This window comes from Zootermopsis nevadensis, unplaced genomic scaffold (genome assembly GCF_977971745.1).
Source record: "Zootermopsis nevadensis isolate Lab colony 2312 unplaced genomic scaffold, Znev_1.0 Znev_ptg000021l, whole genome shotgun sequence".
Classification (NCBI taxonomy): Eukaryota; Metazoa; Arthropoda; class Insecta; order Blattodea; family Termopsidae; genus Zootermopsis; species Zootermopsis nevadensis.
This window is the reverse complement of record NW_028259153.1, coordinates 10,562,605-10,580,781: the sequence shown is the minus strand read 5'-3', so window position 1 is coordinate 10,580,781 and position 18,177 is coordinate 10,562,605. Positions and strand designations below refer to the sequence as shown.

At 39.7% G+C, this 18,177-nt stretch overlaps 1 protein-coding gene across 2 annotated transcripts in view; it reads left to right on the top strand.

The window, feature by feature from the left end:
* Positions 1-18,177, top strand: part of LOC110827124 (uncharacterized) — a 45,533-nt gene that overhangs the window by 23,115 nt on the left and 4,241 nt on the right. For both annotated transcript variants that reach the window (XM_022058498.2, XM_022058497.2), the window contains 4 exons: positions 9,332-12,569; positions 13,513-13,628; positions 16,593-16,730; positions 17,628-17,829. In XM_022058498.2, the coding sequence (XP_021914190.1) occupies positions 9,332-12,569; positions 13,513-13,628; positions 16,593-16,730; positions 17,628-17,829 (3,694 nt within the window). The remainder of the gene's footprint in view (positions 1-9,331; positions 12,570-13,512; positions 13,629-16,592; positions 16,731-17,627; positions 17,830-18,177) is intronic.

Genomic DNA, 18,177 nt, shown 5'->3' with positions numbered 1-18,177 from the left:
CTTCTGCTGCAGAAAGTCAGTTGCCGCACTTCGTGTCAGTGACTAATGATAATCTTTGTTCTGAACTGAAAGTTCGATACAGGGACGTAGTATGAACACGATTATGAATGAAGTATGGAACATTTATCCTTGCATTGGAAAGTCTCAAAGACGGCACGATTCTTGGTGTAGTGTTTATCCGCGCGAGGCCAGGTCTCGACCGATCTACTTGTTAGGACAGTCGACAGCGACCTACTTCAGCGCTGCATCGGATGTCTCTCGGTCTTGACATTCCGGATCGAAACACGCAGAACTTATTACATTATCCTTTGTAAGATTCGAGGTTCTCGCAGCGATGAAGATGTCGATGGTGGTTTTCTTAGTTATGACGCCGTGAAGATGGCGGTAATATATTCCTTCGAAACATCGGTACCCACGGTATCACAACCACAAGACCACCATCGAGGTGTCTTCTTGTGTAAGTTCTTAATTTATTTATATTTCTTGTCTCTCTTTATTTTTAACTCATTAACTCTTGTTCCTCATTCAGATCGTATTGTTTTGGTTGTGTTTAATAGACCCTTTGCAGAATTTTGTCCGTATACGGTACATGTCCTTTTCTGCCGGACTACATTCAGTTCCGTTAACCCTTTGATGCTGAAGAAGAGAGAGAGGGAGAGAAAAGAAAGGGGGGAGTAGCAATGGACACTAATTTTTAACGGAGGGAACATAAATTTAGGTTTCGCAAAATTATAATTCATTATAATATTTTTATTAGAATTTGTACATTCTGTAACCATAATTAAGTTATGAACATATAAATAGAAACGCATTTGATCCATCTTAACATAAACAGACTAAAGTTTCAAAGGATTAACGTATGACTTTTTACGAAATTGAAGATGACTATAATGTGCTATTGTCTAGCCACTCACTGTCAGTGTTTTGACCCCTAAATGCAGGAGAGAGCTGTAATTATCTTGCTTTGAACTCACACTCGATGCATGAACATCATGAATGAAGATGGGTATTTATCGTGGGGAATGCTGACGAAGGCAAAGTACACTTGTTTCGTGACCCTGGATGCTGTACCGGCAGGCGCGATGCGCGTATGAGTGGCACAAGTGAGTTACCGTCGTAATTTGACAAAAGATTTTGGAGAATATTTGTTCCGGTGTAGCAGGACTTCCAAATTTTTACCTATTTTCCATTCATGATATTATTCATTCTGTGTCATATTATCTCTATAGAAAGCATTGTTGAAATATACGTAACAATCGTAAGAACATGTCTACAAATTTTCGATGTTAATAACATTGGAGCAGAGGTCTGTTTGACCCCTCCTTTAATGGAACCCAAAGGTCCTTTGGAGTTTTCACTAAGATCCCGCTGTTGTCTCTGTTCTGATGTACATGAATACAGTCCACATTCTTAAATCTAATTTCTTTAAAACTCACTTTAACATTCCTCTACCACCTAAATCTTGGTAAGCCCTTTTCTGAGTGGTCACTTTCCTTCAGGCTTCCAGGCCAAAACCTTGATCGCTTTTCTCATCTCTCATGCTTACTGCGTTTTCGTAGCTCTGATTACTAACAATATTTGGTGCAAAGTGTATCGAGCCTAAGCGACCAGTCGTTTTACGTCACGTTAAGAATTTCACTGTGCGATTGTGCCACTCTTTCAGTTATTGTACACCGACGAATTCTGACCATACCGGATTTTTGCTTTGAAGAGCAATGGAGTAGGTTGGAATATTTTTACAGTTACTTTTCGGTGTTTGAAAACCGGCCTGTAATGTCGCATGTTCTCGCACGATATTAGTCGTTTCCAAACTGAAATCAACCTTCCAGCACAGCTGAGTGACGAATGTGGGCCTTATATTTCACATCCGATGTCATTGACGTGACGTTGTTGGAGTCAAACCTAAATTTAAATTTAAAGTGACCCAAGTTTCGTGTTCTTATGCACACGAAAAGTCGACTGCTGTTGAGAAAGTTAGGTCGAATGCAAAGATGATTTCTCTTGGGGTTGTGACCTCTGGAATGATTATGAGATCATCAGTGGAAAGGGGCTTCTAGGTGGACATAGGGTCGCGGCAGTAGCCAGTGTAGGCGTTATCTTGTGAGTAATGAAGCTTGTATTGTGGAAAAGGTCAAGTGCAAACTCTATAGTAAAATCAGTCAATTACCCATTTGTTTGTTTTGTACTTATTTCTTCGGCTTGAAATTTTCAAGTTTATATTAATTTATAACTTCCGTTTACATTTCTCATGTGAAGTAACATATTCGGATTTTTTCCGATGTTTTATTGAGCAGTAAATGAAATATTCAATATCATGCTGGGTGCTATTATGAAATTTGAAAATCTGAGTTCCACGTCTGTAAGAAAATCCTTATCCTGATAGTGAGTTAAGGAGATTCCCTGTACTTTATAACTTTGAGATGAGTGTTGACACGTAATTCTAATTTCGGTTAGTGCAGTCATGTTGCTTTAAAAGTTTCTCGTTCTACAATAACGTTTAACGCACAGAATTCTTTGTGCTCTGTTTAGAAACAAAAAAAAAACTTAAAAATACCGCCTCGTCATATGCATCTGACCACCCCTTTGGCATGATATTTATGACTGCCTGGCTTCCTCCTTTGACAATGATGGTCCGAATCTTAAAGTAGGAATGATTGCTCAGAAGTACTTCAGAAATGTTGCGCCCTCTGACTCATTGGTCACAGTATTATACCATAACAGAACTTTACATAAATTCTGTATTTGATACAGTCTTGTTAAATAACAGAGAAGCAACTTTCAGAGCATCGCGCTTGAGTGGGTAGTACTTTCGCTTCGTATTCTAGAAGTCACGGGTTCAAATCTCGACTCGGAGAACTCTCAGTCTCTCCATCTTGATTCAGATTTTTCATGGTTTTTCTCAGCCCTTCCAGGTAAATATCGGGATATACCTTTAAAATTTGGCCACTACGTCTTCCTTCCGTAACTTTCCCATTAATTTTTAATTCTTCACATACGTGACAGTGTCGTTAACAAACAAGAAAATCTCGGGAACTGTAGATGGCATTCTTGTCAGTGCCTTACTGCAGTCTATGATTATTTCTACGAACCTACTGCGCAATTAAACATTTTATGAAACTTTAAAGCGAAAGTGTAGAACAAAATCCCGTAGAAAGACATGGACACAGGCGTAGTTATCATAATGGTGATCTCTCCAGCCTTCTCTTGTTACAAAACTGTGTCTAATGATGGGCAGACACGCGGAAGTGTAGGCCAACTTCATAATCTTTGTCGCCGCAAAGCTATGACGTAATTATCTTCTCTGCCTATCAACCGGTCATTTGGATGAACTGGAATGCCGGAAGACGAAAATCCTATTGTTTGTACACGTAACATACCGTTCAAGATGACAAATTGTTATTGCACATTGAATTCAAACTTGTTGCATTACAGGAATCGTAATATTGTCCACTCTGTAAACCACAACATCGTTAAGCTAACTTCCGTGCTTAAGCTAGATGGATGAATGAACAGCAATTAGTTATCGCTCGAACAAGCTGGTCAATCATGCGACAGATTTCATTCTGCAGAATGATTCAACATTTCATCGTTCTTCTATTTCCTTTAGACAGCATTTACTGTTCATTTTATTTCTTAGGTAGGAAGAAAAAGGATAAATTCTACTGTCAGTCTCGCCTATAATGACGAAATCCACGGTGACAAAGTCTTCCGTGAAGTGTCGATCAACTCGTCAAGACATTCTACCCCGAAGATTTCTGTCTTCTGGGTTGTTACGCTGTGTAGTCTGGTCGATGTTTACCAACGTTTCTGAGGTCATACTGCCTCCGTCATCAGGGCGATTCATGACAACTTCTCAGCTTCCTTCTGAACTACATAGGAGCTTGTTAATTACAAACAACGTCCAGAAGATATTCACACGCGTGTGTGTACTCGTAAGAACTTCGCGTGTTACTCTTCACTGCCTTCAGATGTGAACTTTGCTGTAGTCTGTAAGTACTAATTAAAGCGTGTATCTGCGTGTCTGTTAAAGACAGGTCAGATCTTATTCGTTGTAATATTTATTTTCACAAACAGAACGCGTTTCACAATTCTTTTAATTACGAAAGGCGAAAGTAAAATTGAAACTGAGTAGTCACTTTTCTTTTTGTCACAGAAATAATGTTTACGGATGACACAAGCTTATCCAACCCAAAAATAAAACGATGTTCGTTCCTGAAGTCGGATAAAAGGGTGACATTTCGGTTTAGCTGAAGTAAATGACATTCATTGTTATGTAAGTAACAGATCTTATCGCCTTGGTGATGGAAGCAGCAAGCACTTCTGAAGCGCAACAACCCAGAAGACAGCCATTTTCGAATTTCCAAATCTTACAGTATTAAACACAGGTAGTGAATTACAACGCTGGCCATGTAATCCTGGGGTCCCGGGTTCGATTCCCGGCGGTGCCCGAATTTATAACTTGTGTTGGGCAAGGCTATGGTCTAGGCAACACGGAGTTTTCCTCCGGGGCTTCTCCGATTTCTCCGTGGCATACCAACAATTACTCCATTCACACACAGAAGAAGGCAATGGCAAACCACTTCTGGATCATCTGCCAAGAACGTATATGAACAGGTCCCAGTCCGAGAAAAGGATGGAAGGATCCTGTTCATAATATATCGCCAACCTCCTGTTAAGGAGACGGCGTAATAAAGAAGAAGAAGAAGTGAATTACACATACAACATCTCATGTAATTGTTTTAATAATAATTAATTCAACAAATTCCGACATCTTTCGGTCGCTACCGGTCGTCATCAAGGGTTGTCAATATATCTCATTATTATATTACGTAATTTACACTAACTAGGTTGTACCATAAATACTTAAAATTCTACATTTAAAACAGTGAATGCACTTTAATGATGTAAGGTTAATAAAATATCGAAAAGTTGGTTACTACGTTCTTAATAAAATTATTGTTTGATTGAAGAGCGTATAATTGAAGGTCCTTATTGATGAAGCAGTACAGGTATAGTCAATTTGTCTATATACTCTTTTTGTAATGACCTATCAAATTCAAATTATTTTACATTTGAGTTATACATTTCAAAATATGCAACAGCAAATTTATCTTTTCTTGTCTAAATATTCATGTTTCTTTGGATCCATCTCTGCTATCTTCAGAAAGTACAGCTGTCGCTGTATGTTTTTACATTGAACACAGGCACAAGAAATTTGTTTACGTTTTATTGCTTCAACATCTCTTCACGCATTCACTCGTCGCTGTAATTTACTTTTCCTTGTTTCTTATTAATTCGTAATTGTGAAACGTGCATCGGCTGTAGCTCTCAGATTCCGTTATTTTTGTGCATTACGAACAGTTGAAAAAAGTAATAGTAGCAAACATGAAAGAACCACATACCATGAATTCTCCTCCTTTGACATTTAATACTCATTACATACCTGCATTTACTCTGATTTATTTTGATTCCTTACAGGAAGCTAAAAAGTTGACTGCCTTGTGGGTAGGTCATGTTCCTCTGTCCTTTATCCAGAGTGAAACTCTGTGTGAAAGGATTTTAACGAAATTTTTAAATTGCAAACCATTCCCTAAAACAGCAGTGAAAGCGGATATTTAAGAACCACTTTAGCCAATTATCTGAAGCCATAAATAAAAGTATCTGTCTTGCTTTATATTCTTAATAATGTTTTAATATTTTACTCAAGCTATAAACGCAAAGGTGAGATTTGAGGTTTTCTTGGCGACGAGTACAAAGATTGTATGTAGTCTAGTAGATATTGACCGAGGTTTCTGATGATATTAATGTTTCCATCATCAGGGCGATGAGGAAGGCCGTAAACTCTTCTACCAGACTACACGGAACAAATCGACACCGTGGCCTGGCATCTGAGCTCAAAGCTCAAAGCTGAACCAGAAGTAGCAACTTCGCCCTGGACCTGTCATAATCGTGACTTTACTGGTTCTAGAATTACTAGTATAAATAAAATGACTGACTGGCATCCCAGCCCACGTCCGTATTACGTGCTCTCAACAGCCAAAGCACGTACAGTACGTTCAGATGCAATCTGTTGCTTCCTAGTCGCATTCTGTCCCATGCAGTTATACTTTATATTTAAGGTGTGACTGGTTACTTACTTATCTGCTCACTTTCTATTTCGATTATGTGTTAAACTGATCTAACCCTTCCTGATGAACCGGTCTGATGTCGGTAACATCGCAAAGAAAGCTCGACAATATGTTATTTATTCGCCACTGGACCTGAATTGCGTGTACTCAACTCACCACACGCCTATTTTTTGTATGAAACATTCTGGGTTCTTGAACTATGACTTTCATTTCTAGTACACGTACAGGTGGAGTCATCCAAGCCTTTCTCTCCAGGAATCGCTTATTATGTTAATGAACGCATAAACTGCAGGCCTACGCCATCATCATAAACTCCTACGGATTAGGCCTTGTTCCAATTCAGAATCGATTTAGATATTTGGCAGTACTCCTTGTACAAGTGATCAGCTCGCCGCAAGGCCTCTTTCTACATAGAGCAGAACGGCGGAGGAAGACGAGGGCAAACATTTATGCTTCAAGTAGAATTCGAACCAGTGGCCTCAGAATTGAAGCCATTGATACGAAAGTTTTAGACCACGCGGTCAATGACACCGGCGCTTGCAACATCGTCGTTCCAAAAAGAATTATATTTTCTAATGAATGAGCTGAATATCTTAATCTGTATACTAGCTTCGGGATGGTCAACCTAGTTTATAATCCAAATACTGTTAAGAATCTTCTCTTCCTCTCCACGCCCAGAGGTTAAAACCCTTTTATCAAGCGAGTATCGGGGATAAATCGGCCGGAGCGTGAAGCTAACCCAAATTTAAAAATGTGTGAATCATTACCTTCACTTTCTACGCCTTCGTGAAGTGGTAAATGGATGTTGGAAGAACTTTACCTTTACACTTACCGTTAAACTTTAACAAATTCAGTCCCAGAAACAAGCCTTCAAGCCAGCAGTCGTCAAACGCTTAGATAGCCCTTGACAGTTTGTGTTGTTCTATTCTTGAAATAATACGACTTTCTTTCGAAATACATTCACTTTTACACTTGAAATATGTGTCAAGTGAACGTAAGCCATTCGATAGGAGAGACTGCATCCTATTCTCTGTGGATTTCTCCGCATACGCATCTCGATTGCTCAAATTTAATTTATGTCTATCTTCAGTGTTTAGGTGTAATTTTGTTACGATATACCGGCCAGAATTATAATAAACCTTTTTTATAAGAATGTTTGCTCGTAAATTTAGACACCAAATCTGTGTGACATAATCGAGACAGGAGGCGGGTAGTCTATGTGAATAAAATAGATCCAAGTGATGCAAAATGTTCTCCGTGTTTGAGTGTGTTCATTTCAATATAAGTTCTGTCTCATTGTAAGTTGAACTACTTAAGCCTGTTCATGAAATTATGATTTCCGAGGTGTCATTTATATAATCACATTGACAAATTTGTTCTCAGACTTTGAAGATTAAATATAACACAGAACATGAAAATCGATGTGTAGTGTAATACTGAAAGGTGTACGTGCCTCATACGTAGACATCAGAACAGATGTTGTGTTTAAAACTTTAGTGAAAAAAACAGGTTGAAATATAATTACCATCTTAGAATATTGCGTAAAATTGTCATTTAGACCATCTTTAATTGAACACAAATTGCCGGGGAAAATCTAGCAAATAAATTAATTAATTAATTAACAAATAAATGCGCATATATGCGTGCTATTAAATTATAGTTATATATAACTCCATAGAATAGAGTTCATTTCGACAAGTTATATAATCGATAACCTGGTAAAACAATTCTCGCCGTTTATGGAACAGGAAGGTTTAATACCGTATCCACAAGAACCCGTCACCGGTCCCTGTTCTGAATCAGATCAATCCGCTCCACACCTTCACATCTATTTCGCTTTCCCATCTACGTCTAGATCTTCGAAGTGGCCTCTTTCCTTCAGTTCTTCCAACCAAAACGTTTTATTTGTTTATCATCTCCCCATTCTTGCGACACTCTCCCTCCATTTCGTCATGTTTGGAAGATTCACTATACATACCAAAGAAGGACATTGACTTTTTTAACTGCAGTAAATCTAAAATTCTTCAAGGGAATGGTCTTAAATCGTGGAGGTCCGGTGTATTGCAGATGGGGTTAACAAACGTAAAGTTGGCCCGTCCCTGTCTGTGGCAACCGGCAGTTTGCAGCTATCATGCGACTAGACGTACATCACATAAAATGTAACTTTCATTGCTCGTCAGATGGCTATATAAACCAGACTGGCCACTTGCGGTTTGCCTTATGTCATCCAAATAAACTACAACTCTTTTATTTTTACTGTACGAACCTTCATCTACTGTATTAAGTTAGCGGCGTTTTATTTTCTAATACGTTCTTCATGATATAATCTTTTTTTCCCTTCACCACTGAAATCACCGATGATTTGTAACCGTCTAAATCCTTACGTAAGGATAATCCGGCTTACGATGCATAAACGTACTTTCGTAAGGCCTGATAATACGTTCTATACAAGACAAGAGAAAGGCAAAAACGATGGTCTGACACATCTTCTTTGAATCCGTAACTTCTATGCTTATCAATAACGAGAAGCTTTGAGAGATTTTGTAACTAAGTAATCAGTTTGTTTCAACCGTTTAAAGCACAGTAACACCACCTGTTACAAAATTCAACATATCTTCATTTTGTCCTGTTAGTATATTTATGGATTTCATTTGATTTTCAGAACATATATATCGATTATTTCCCTAAAGCGTTACCAAAATGATATTTGTACAGGAGATGTGTTTTCTTCGATTAAGAACTGAATCTTAAATGTTATTTAGAAGAAAACTTTGCTTTAGAGGGTTAGATTCAGTGAATAAGTTTCTTTGTTTGCTGTGACCCATGCAGCATTTTATGAGTTTATTGAAATGAAGAGGAGATTATAATATTTTATGGCTATATATACTTCACAATGATTTGCCTCTGATTTTTGTGTAATTTTAACTATGTGTTTGTGTGCGCACGCGTGTGCATGCGTGCGAGAGCGAGTATAGACGTATTTTCTAGGTTAAGTAATTAATTTTTTCGAGATTCATTGCCTGTTATTATGTGTTGTATATTGGATAAATATGTACTGATGTCAAAATTCGATTAATTTGCAAGAAACTTGCAATTACAACAGAGTGTTTGACATTCGTTCATGAGAAGCGAAAATTCATATTTCATTACGATAACAAAGAATACTCATTTTTATTGTCGAAAATAATTTTTTTTTTTTTCAGTACTCTTTTCCACATCACCACACGGCGCCTCATTTTCGTCGTCAACTATCTCAACACGAACAAAAGGAAATTTTAACAGACATCCAACAGAACCACAGATTTCAACAGCCACTAGTGGATTCACGGTCCTTATCGAACTCCCATGTTCATCCATTCTCAATTCTCCAGAATAGTCAGTACTCTCAGCAACAAAATCTACATGCAATTCCGCAGCAACCAATCTCAAATCCAACCCAGCATTCAACTTATTCTCTGCAATCTTCTCCATTGTTCTCTCAGCCACAGTCCGCCATTGCAGCTCAGCATTCTCCCATTTTGTTGTCTCTACAACAGTCTCCACTTTCGTCCCCACAGTTTTCATCATTATTCTCCCAGCAGCCACAGACTCCACCTGAACTTCAACACTCATCTGTGCCAACTCAGTCATCGCCAGTTCTGTTATCCTTATTAAACTCCCCTCTTTCACTGCATAAATCAAAAGAACTGTTCTTACCACAATCACAGACGCAAGGCGACATTGAAGAATCACAGCAGTCACCAGAAATTTTCTCTCAGAAACCGAAATCTCTGCTTTCGACGCAACAGTCACTACTTGCAACTCACGAGTCTAAAGAAAATCAACCGAAACTCCAACTGACAACCCAAGAACCGAAAACAGAAGAACACGGTACAGATATAAAAGTACTGGAAGGAATTTCAAACACTGAATTCACAATTCAACGTTCCATCTCTGATCCTGTAGAACTACAGAAAGTGCAACTTTTAGAATTGCAGCGAGAACAGGAGCGGAAAGAACGACAGAAAAAACTGCAAGAAGAACAGCTGAGACTTATCCAGGAGCAAAATGAGAGACGTCTTAAAGAAAGGGAAGAAGAAGAAAAGAGGGATGAAGAGAGACGGCTTAAACTGCAAGAACAGCTAAGAAAAGTACAAGAAGAGAAAGTGAAACGTAGAAAAGAACAAGAAGAGGAACAACTGAGACTTATCCAAGAAAGAAGAGAAAGACTACTCAAACAGCAAGAAGAAGAAGAACTCAGATTAATTCAAGACAAAGAAAGACAAAAGAAGGAGGAAGAGGAGGAAAAACTGAGACAAATTGAAGAACGGAAAGGAAGTGAAGAGAAACAGCAGGTACAGCCACTGGCTTCAGCACTTCACGCACAAGCAACACCAGCGACTAAGGAAGTGCCCCAAGAAATTATACTACAGCCAAGCCAGAACGAACAGCGGCCTCGGCAAAGGGCCAGAGTTGTCGAGGAATCGGATCAAAGCATTGCTCCAGAGGAATTATTTTTACAAAATGAAAGACAGAAACTCTACTATGAACTGAAGAAAGCCCAAGAACAGCAGGAAAAGAAACAACACGCGTCTGACGACAACCAACAAACTCAAGAATCCCAGCAGGTAACAAGAAACAACGAGAGACCTATAAACCACATCGTACGGACAACACCTGACCAGGGCAGTGCTCAAGACTCTAAGCTGAGTCAACTAGAAAAGCAACTGCATCAGAAGCAACTCCAAGAGCAACTCCAGAAGCAATTTCAGCTTCAGTTGCTTCAAAGACAGGACCTCTTGCGTCAACTGAAATTGGCAGTTTCTAACACAGCGACTCCTACCAACGAAGATCAGATTGTACCAGGCCCCATTGCGATTTCGGGAGGGAACACTTCGTCCCCACTGTTTCTTGCCAACGGTCAGAAGATACGAGTAGTGCAGAGTCCCAGGCAAGGCCGTCCGCTCACAGATAACAATTCTCGTAATGGACATTCTTCAACGCATCCTGTATCAACTACAACCCAGAGACCTCCCAGGGCTTTATTCGAGGAGCTTACGAAAGGGGTGTTACCACCTGGCGCTGACTTCGAAGTAATCAGACACAAGCAGGATGGCGCACTCGAAGATGTTGGAACTCAATTGCCACAAAACTTACCGCAGAAGAAAGTGACATTTGTGTTCCTTGAAGAACAAGCAGATGGTTCGTTTAAAGTGAAAGGTGTTCGAGGTAACAACAATGGAGACCCTGAAGGAGAACAAACGCCTGCTGGCGATGTGGAGTCAATCATAAAGAGAATTCAGGAAGGTGACCTGAAGCTACCAGCACCATCCAGCATTCCCGTTTTGCAGCAAAGCACAGTCCCTCAACTACCAACAAGTCTGCCATCAGCAACGGTTTCTCAGCCTTACACACCTCATTCTATCTCGAATTCATTTCCAGCTACTTCAGAACCAAACAAGATTATTAAAACGGTCTCGTCCGGTCCTAATTTCCAACCACGTCCAACTACAGCCAAACCTAACAGCATCATTAAAACTGTTTCATCAAATTTAAATTTTCAACGTCATCCAGGGATGGAATTTCTTCAATCAGTGACTTTGCCACCTCTTTATAACGTTGATTCCACAACAAAAAAGGATTCAACAGTGAAGAGTCAAATAAACAAGCAACCCACACAAACCAGTTTTTCGGCTACACATTTGAACAGTCCTTATTCTGTAGAAGCTCATCCGACGGGACAGGATGCGGCAGATTCTGTATTTCCGCAACAAACTCTTAGTTCCACAAATTCTTTTATAAAGAAAGACCAGCAACCAATCGTTCCTTCACAAAATGTCGAACGAATTATTCCTCAATATCAACAGAAAACTAATTCAGTAACCCCATATCCCACAGTCCCACAATTTTCACCAACAAATAAATATTCCCCTTCACCTGTTCCACAATTTTCAACATCGACCCCTAAGAAGGAATACCAATCGTTGGAACCGTTTCTTCCGACGAACCCTTCGTTTGTAAATCCACCCCAGTTTTATTCTCCATTCTTTTCACTAGGAAATTTCCCGAAACAAACAGATCAGAAACAGGAAACAGCTGGAATCATTTACTCTAATCCAACAACGCAGGTGCCACTTCTGACAACGAACACGCCAACACGTCAGAGTGTTTCTAAACACAAAGAAATCACATCTTCTGATTATACGGACACGCAACGAGACTTCCAACAGAATGTTGAAGCACCGTCCCTGAAGACACCGACAAGGGTAGCGGCGCCATCAGCTCAAAATATTCTGAAGGAACCGGGAAGACTTGTGCCGCTGGACGAAGATGGGTCGACTGACTACAAGACAAAGGTGGAAGCACCGTTGTCACTGTCTGACTTTCTCAAGAAAGAAGGGCTCTTTGCTATGGCTAGATTTCTTCGCGAGTCAGGATTAAACAACATGCTTAACGACACTGGTGAGCTGTTAACTGAGGTCAATATTACCTAGATATCAGTGTTGTAGCGCCATGTAGACTGGTAGACGTTTGCCAACGTTTCAGAGGCACTTGCTGCCTCCATCATTAAGTAGTACCTCTGAAACGTCGGAAAACTTCTACGAGACTACGCGGCGCTACAACCCAGAGACAGCCATCTTCGTACTCACCGCCATGAGAAACTCAAATCCTACTTAATGCATGAGTAATGCTGAAAAGGAAATTATCGGTATGATTTTAAAAATACAGCCAACTTCTGAGAATCTTCTAACACTTCTGTTTCAACAGTTCATCATAGTGACTGAGTCTATCCTGAATGTAAAACAGTGGTATTAATATCTCCTTCAAACAGGAAATTCAAGGGCGATTTCCTGGCCAATACTATTTTACTTTCCTTAAAAATAACCAGAAGCCACTGTGGTCTAGCGGTTAGAACGCTGGCCTTGTAATCCTGGGGTCTCGGGTTCGATTCCCAGCGGTGCCCGAATTTATAACTTGTGTTGGGCGAGGCCGTGGTCTAGGCAACACGGAGTTTTCCTCCGGGGCTTCCCCGATTTCTCCGTGGCATACCAACAATTACTCCATTCACAAACAGAAGAAGGCAATGGCAAGCCACTTCTGGATCATCTGCCAAGAATGTATATGAACAGGTCCCAGTCCGAGAAAAGGATGGAAGGATCCTGTTCATATGGACCTGTCGTCAGACAGAACACTAAATAAAAAAAAAGAACCAGTTTCCCTTTTAAGATAGTATTTGATTTCATTATAAAGAGGAGCGGTAGATAATTGATCAGATTAAGCAATACACCTTGCATTTTTCCTATAAACAGAAAACGAATGGACATAATAGAATAATAGAAACTGCTCTTTACTGAATTATTGAAATCTAGAAATGAAGCATGTATATGTGTATCTGCTTTTACAGGGCCGTACACCGTGTTTGCTCCGACAGACAAGGCCTTCCGCACTCTTCTGGTACAACTCGGTGGCCCCGAAAAAGCGGAAGAGAAATTCAGAGAGAACCCTCGTCTACTCAGTGGGGTAAGCTGATCGCTTCGTTCGCAGTGACATTTTAAACTCCAAATGTTTCAAAATTCAAATTACAACATCTTACGTCACTAAATTCTGGCGATTAAGTATTTTGAATTGTGGGGTTAAATTTTTGCGTATTGTAGGATGTTAAGATGGTTTTGCATCTTGTGCTTCTCCTACTACACCTGATGATGATGATGATGATAATAATAACAGTATTAGTAATAATGTAAATGAAAATAATTTATATCATGTAACACGATACTGGATTTATGCAACTGCTTTTGCAGTGTATGTGAGATATTTTACAACCCTAGATTCAGCGTTGGTTAGCGTGCCTTTAGGTATATGTATTCGTATACTTATCAACAAGGTTTTCTTACAATTAATTTTACTCCTGATGATGACCCAGTATTGTCGAAATATGTAGCGTAAATTATTAAATAAAGGCTATATAGACGGTTATTTAGATTTGCACAAAATTTAGTTTAATTTTTCTATCTTTTATGCATAACGTAAACTACGTGAATTGTCCAAGACAAGTGATTTTCTCGAAAACGATGCAAACCATTTTACCATATTTTACAGGTTTGTTGCGTTAAAACTTTTTACACGCCACCTTTTAAACGCCTATGAACAATGTACAAAAACTATTGTTGGTATCCTTTCTCTCAGTATCACAATGAAGGCTTTAAATTCCATCTACAAGACGTTTTAGCTGTTTCATTCAGTGTAATGAGCTTCAGGAGGGCCGATGCGTTTTCTAGTCTCTTTTCCCTAAATTAGATACCTGAATTTGAATGACAAAAACCATTGATGTCTTATTTACAACCTTGTTCTTACTGGGCGCTAAAAAATGTCTAACTAATGCAATGCGGAGTCTGTCTCGAAATGCTGAAACATTATTGTAGATTAATTTTCTCTTACCTTCACACAGGTGGTGTTATTTATCGGGCTAATTTATACTCTATCCTTCTGTAAAATATTATGATAATAATTATCATAAACTATGCAGGAAGTGAAGTAGCCTAATTGTCTGCCCCTAATCTTATTGTGCTTTCAGAGTCATTCTTTAAAAACATAATTTATACTTTCATGATGTTAGTGAGCGAAACAATTGGATAATTTTCAGTTAACTATATAAGTTTATGATCTTTTTACATCATTTGAAGTAAAGTGTCGTTGTGATTAGTACCAAGAAACGTACCAACTTTATGAACAAGAAAATGTTTGCAGCTGCGGGATAAATTCCTGAGCATTTGCCCTGAAATGTGTTGGCCTATATTGAGAATACTGGGAACGACTCCTTCTTCAAGTGCCTGAGCACCGTGGGTCCCAACTTTTCGTTGGCTTGATCTATGGACATTCGGTAGGACTCCTTGGACGAGGGATCGGCCCGTCGCAAGGCCTCGACCTGTACACAGGACAGCACAACACACAGAAAAACGCGGACAAACATCCATGGCTTGAGTGGGATTCGAACCCACGGTCCCAGCGACCAAGCGGCACAAGGTCCACGCCTCAGAACGCGCGGTTTTGGCCTATAGTGAAACATTTTCAGAGACATGCATTTTCTGTTAAATTATTGCATGACGTAATTTATACTTCCGTGCTAGTTAACATATCTTATGTTGCAATGCAGATTCTAATAACTAGTTAAATTCGCTGTCCTAAGTGACATATTTACATTTTCAATGAAAGGATAAAAGGAACAATTTTTACTGTCGTTTTTTCGCATCTTTATTCCTTAGCGGTCACTAAAGAGGGTAATTTCTAGACCCATTAACCTCCTTAGTGTCTTCTCGGTTAGGCTCATGGATTTGGTCATCGCAAACCTGTTCCTTGCAGTATGACACAGTGAAAGTACACGGTCAAACAAGTATCGCATTCCAGTAACCACATCTGATTAAAAGCTCTTACTGTCGTCTTTCTGGTGTGAAATCTCACGACCTGAAAGTGAATGGCCTTTTCACTAAAATGTAAATATAATATGGTGTATCAGGATTTGAGATTTTTATGGTCGTGAGTACGAAGATGGCTGCCTTCTAGGTGTTACAACCTAGAAGATAGCCATCTTCATAATATGTTGTAATTAAATGTAAGAGCTGTTCCGAACGCCTAAATATTAAATTTGCTCTATGTTAGGTCCAAAATTATTACTCAGTAAAGCACGCGTGTATGAGAAATGCATGTACAATTTAGTCAAGAAACCGGAAAAGATACTACTTGAGATGCAGACGTACGTAGGAAGATAATCTTAGAATGGCTTTATAAAAACAGGGTTTGAAGATGTGAACTTCATCTAGTTCAGAATAGAGCTAAATGGCGGACTCTTGTATGTATAGCCCCGGGTTCCGTAAAAGACGGGGGGGGGGGGGGGGGGTTCTTGTCTAGTTGAGTAACTATTATATTCTCTAGGAGGACTCTGTTCCAAGAGTTGGTTGTCATTCAGCTACTAAACGATAGACAGACAGACAGACAGAGAAAATTATGTTTTGAAGAATATAATACAAGTGTTAAATATAGGGCTTTTGATTATTTGCTTTTTTATATCACTGTATTAAAGGCTGGTGTCAAACAGAGTGAAATAATTTAGGCTTAATGAAGAGCGATTGTAAATTATGGATCCCTAGGTATGAGAGAGAACGTTGCTGTGAACGATTTGGAGACTCTACCCCGGCATTCAGTCATTTCGTGGAAACTGGGAAAAACAATGATAAAGCTAAGTCACTAAATTGGGTAATCAGTCGGAAACAGAACGGGGTACTTACCGAATAAACGTCAGACGAGTTATCACTGTTCTAACCCGTCCGGTATGAAAATATAATTCATACTGTGCAAGTAATTATGTTTATTCAGAACTTGACAAATCTCCTTCTATCACTACGACGCAAAATGTACCGATTATCTCATTTTCTCCTCTGCACCTTGGCTGTTCCTTTGCAAATAACGAATTGACAACTCCTTGTCCAGTTGCTGCTGCATCATGTAATCCCTGGGGCCTTCGAGTTGTCATCACTGCAGGATGAGATGACTGGAGTCAGCCTCGCTGGTACGCAGTTGCGGGTTAACACCTACGCCTCTCAGGATGTCGAGTGGAATGATGTTCAGGTCAGGCCCCAATGTATTCCTCGCGGATGCAACTGTTGTGCAGTGGCCGAGACGAAACCGTGCGTCTGTTAAAGGAAAATATAAAGGGAGCAGAGGGTTAAGGGTGTAGCAGGTAAGGACGCGAAAGCTGAGTGAGATTTCAGGTCTCATGGTGGCAAGAATGAAGACGAATTGACTTCTGGGATGTAGTCTCATAGAAGTTAACCGCCACCGTCATCAGAAAGATGGTCGCTCTGGCACTGTCTAGACTACAATTATTATTTCCCAGAAGCAATAATTAAGATCTCACTGTCTGATTTACTCTGTCGGTAATGTTCTTGGCTTATCTTTAACCCGGAAGATAGTGACACAGAACAAACGCGCGGGTTGGTTCCGGCCACTGTACTTTCAATTCATGTTATGAGACGAACACGTTCATCATTTGTGACAGGACTTCGCTTCTAGTTTTCCAAAACATAAATGCTACTTTCAAGTTTTGTGTGTTTTATGGTAATGATTCTTTTTGTACCAGAATATTGTTATTCAAAGCACAGTAGAGGCTTTGTGAAAGTTATACGAGGTAAAGGAAACGTATAAGGTGGACGAATTTCGGTTACAGACGCCACCTCGCAGATCCTATCAGTTGTTGAACTTTATCACCTGAAGGCAAGAAATTTAATTCTAGAAGATTAATTTTCCGTTCAGAAGATCACATTCGGATTTTCGACTTTATATCAATACTTAACGATTGTATTCCTGAGGGCATTTCGAGTCACAAATGCCACATGAACATAGATCGGATTCTCAGATGTTACTGAACTGCCGAAACTTGAAACTCAAGGTGCATTCGTCTTGCAGCATCAGAAACTAGCAACTGTGCCAGGAACTGATGTCTGTAGAAAGCTTCTTGTGCTCTAGGTGGTGACGGTCAACGGAGCCCGCATCTCGCGGGACAAACACGACATCCCGATCCCCCAGGGCGTCGCACATGCTGTGGACAGAGTCATGTTCCCACTTCCAGTCGGCAACATCATCCAGACACTCCGGTCGGACAGAGAGCGTCGGTTCACTAAGTTCCTGCGTGCCTTCCAGTCGTCTGGACTTGCGGACACCTTCACAGGTAACAACATGCCCCTTTCGCATCTGAGATTTGATATTATAACGGGGTTAAAGATGTTGATGTTGGTATTCTTGGTCGTAACGCCAATGTTTCGAAAAACCTACTGCCAAAAACTTCAACGCTTCAGTTTCAACCCTCAAGACGGAGGAAACATGTTTCTCCGAAAGCCCGTGCAACATTATAACCCAGAAGACCAAAATCGACGTTCTGTGTACCTAGTGCTTAAAAAAGAGAGGCGATAGCTTTTTTTTAATTTATTTGTTTGTTTATTTATTTGCGATTTATTTAAAAACGCTTTCAGTAGCTCATACTCAAGAGCGTCGATTCAAAGGATGATTAATGGACGAT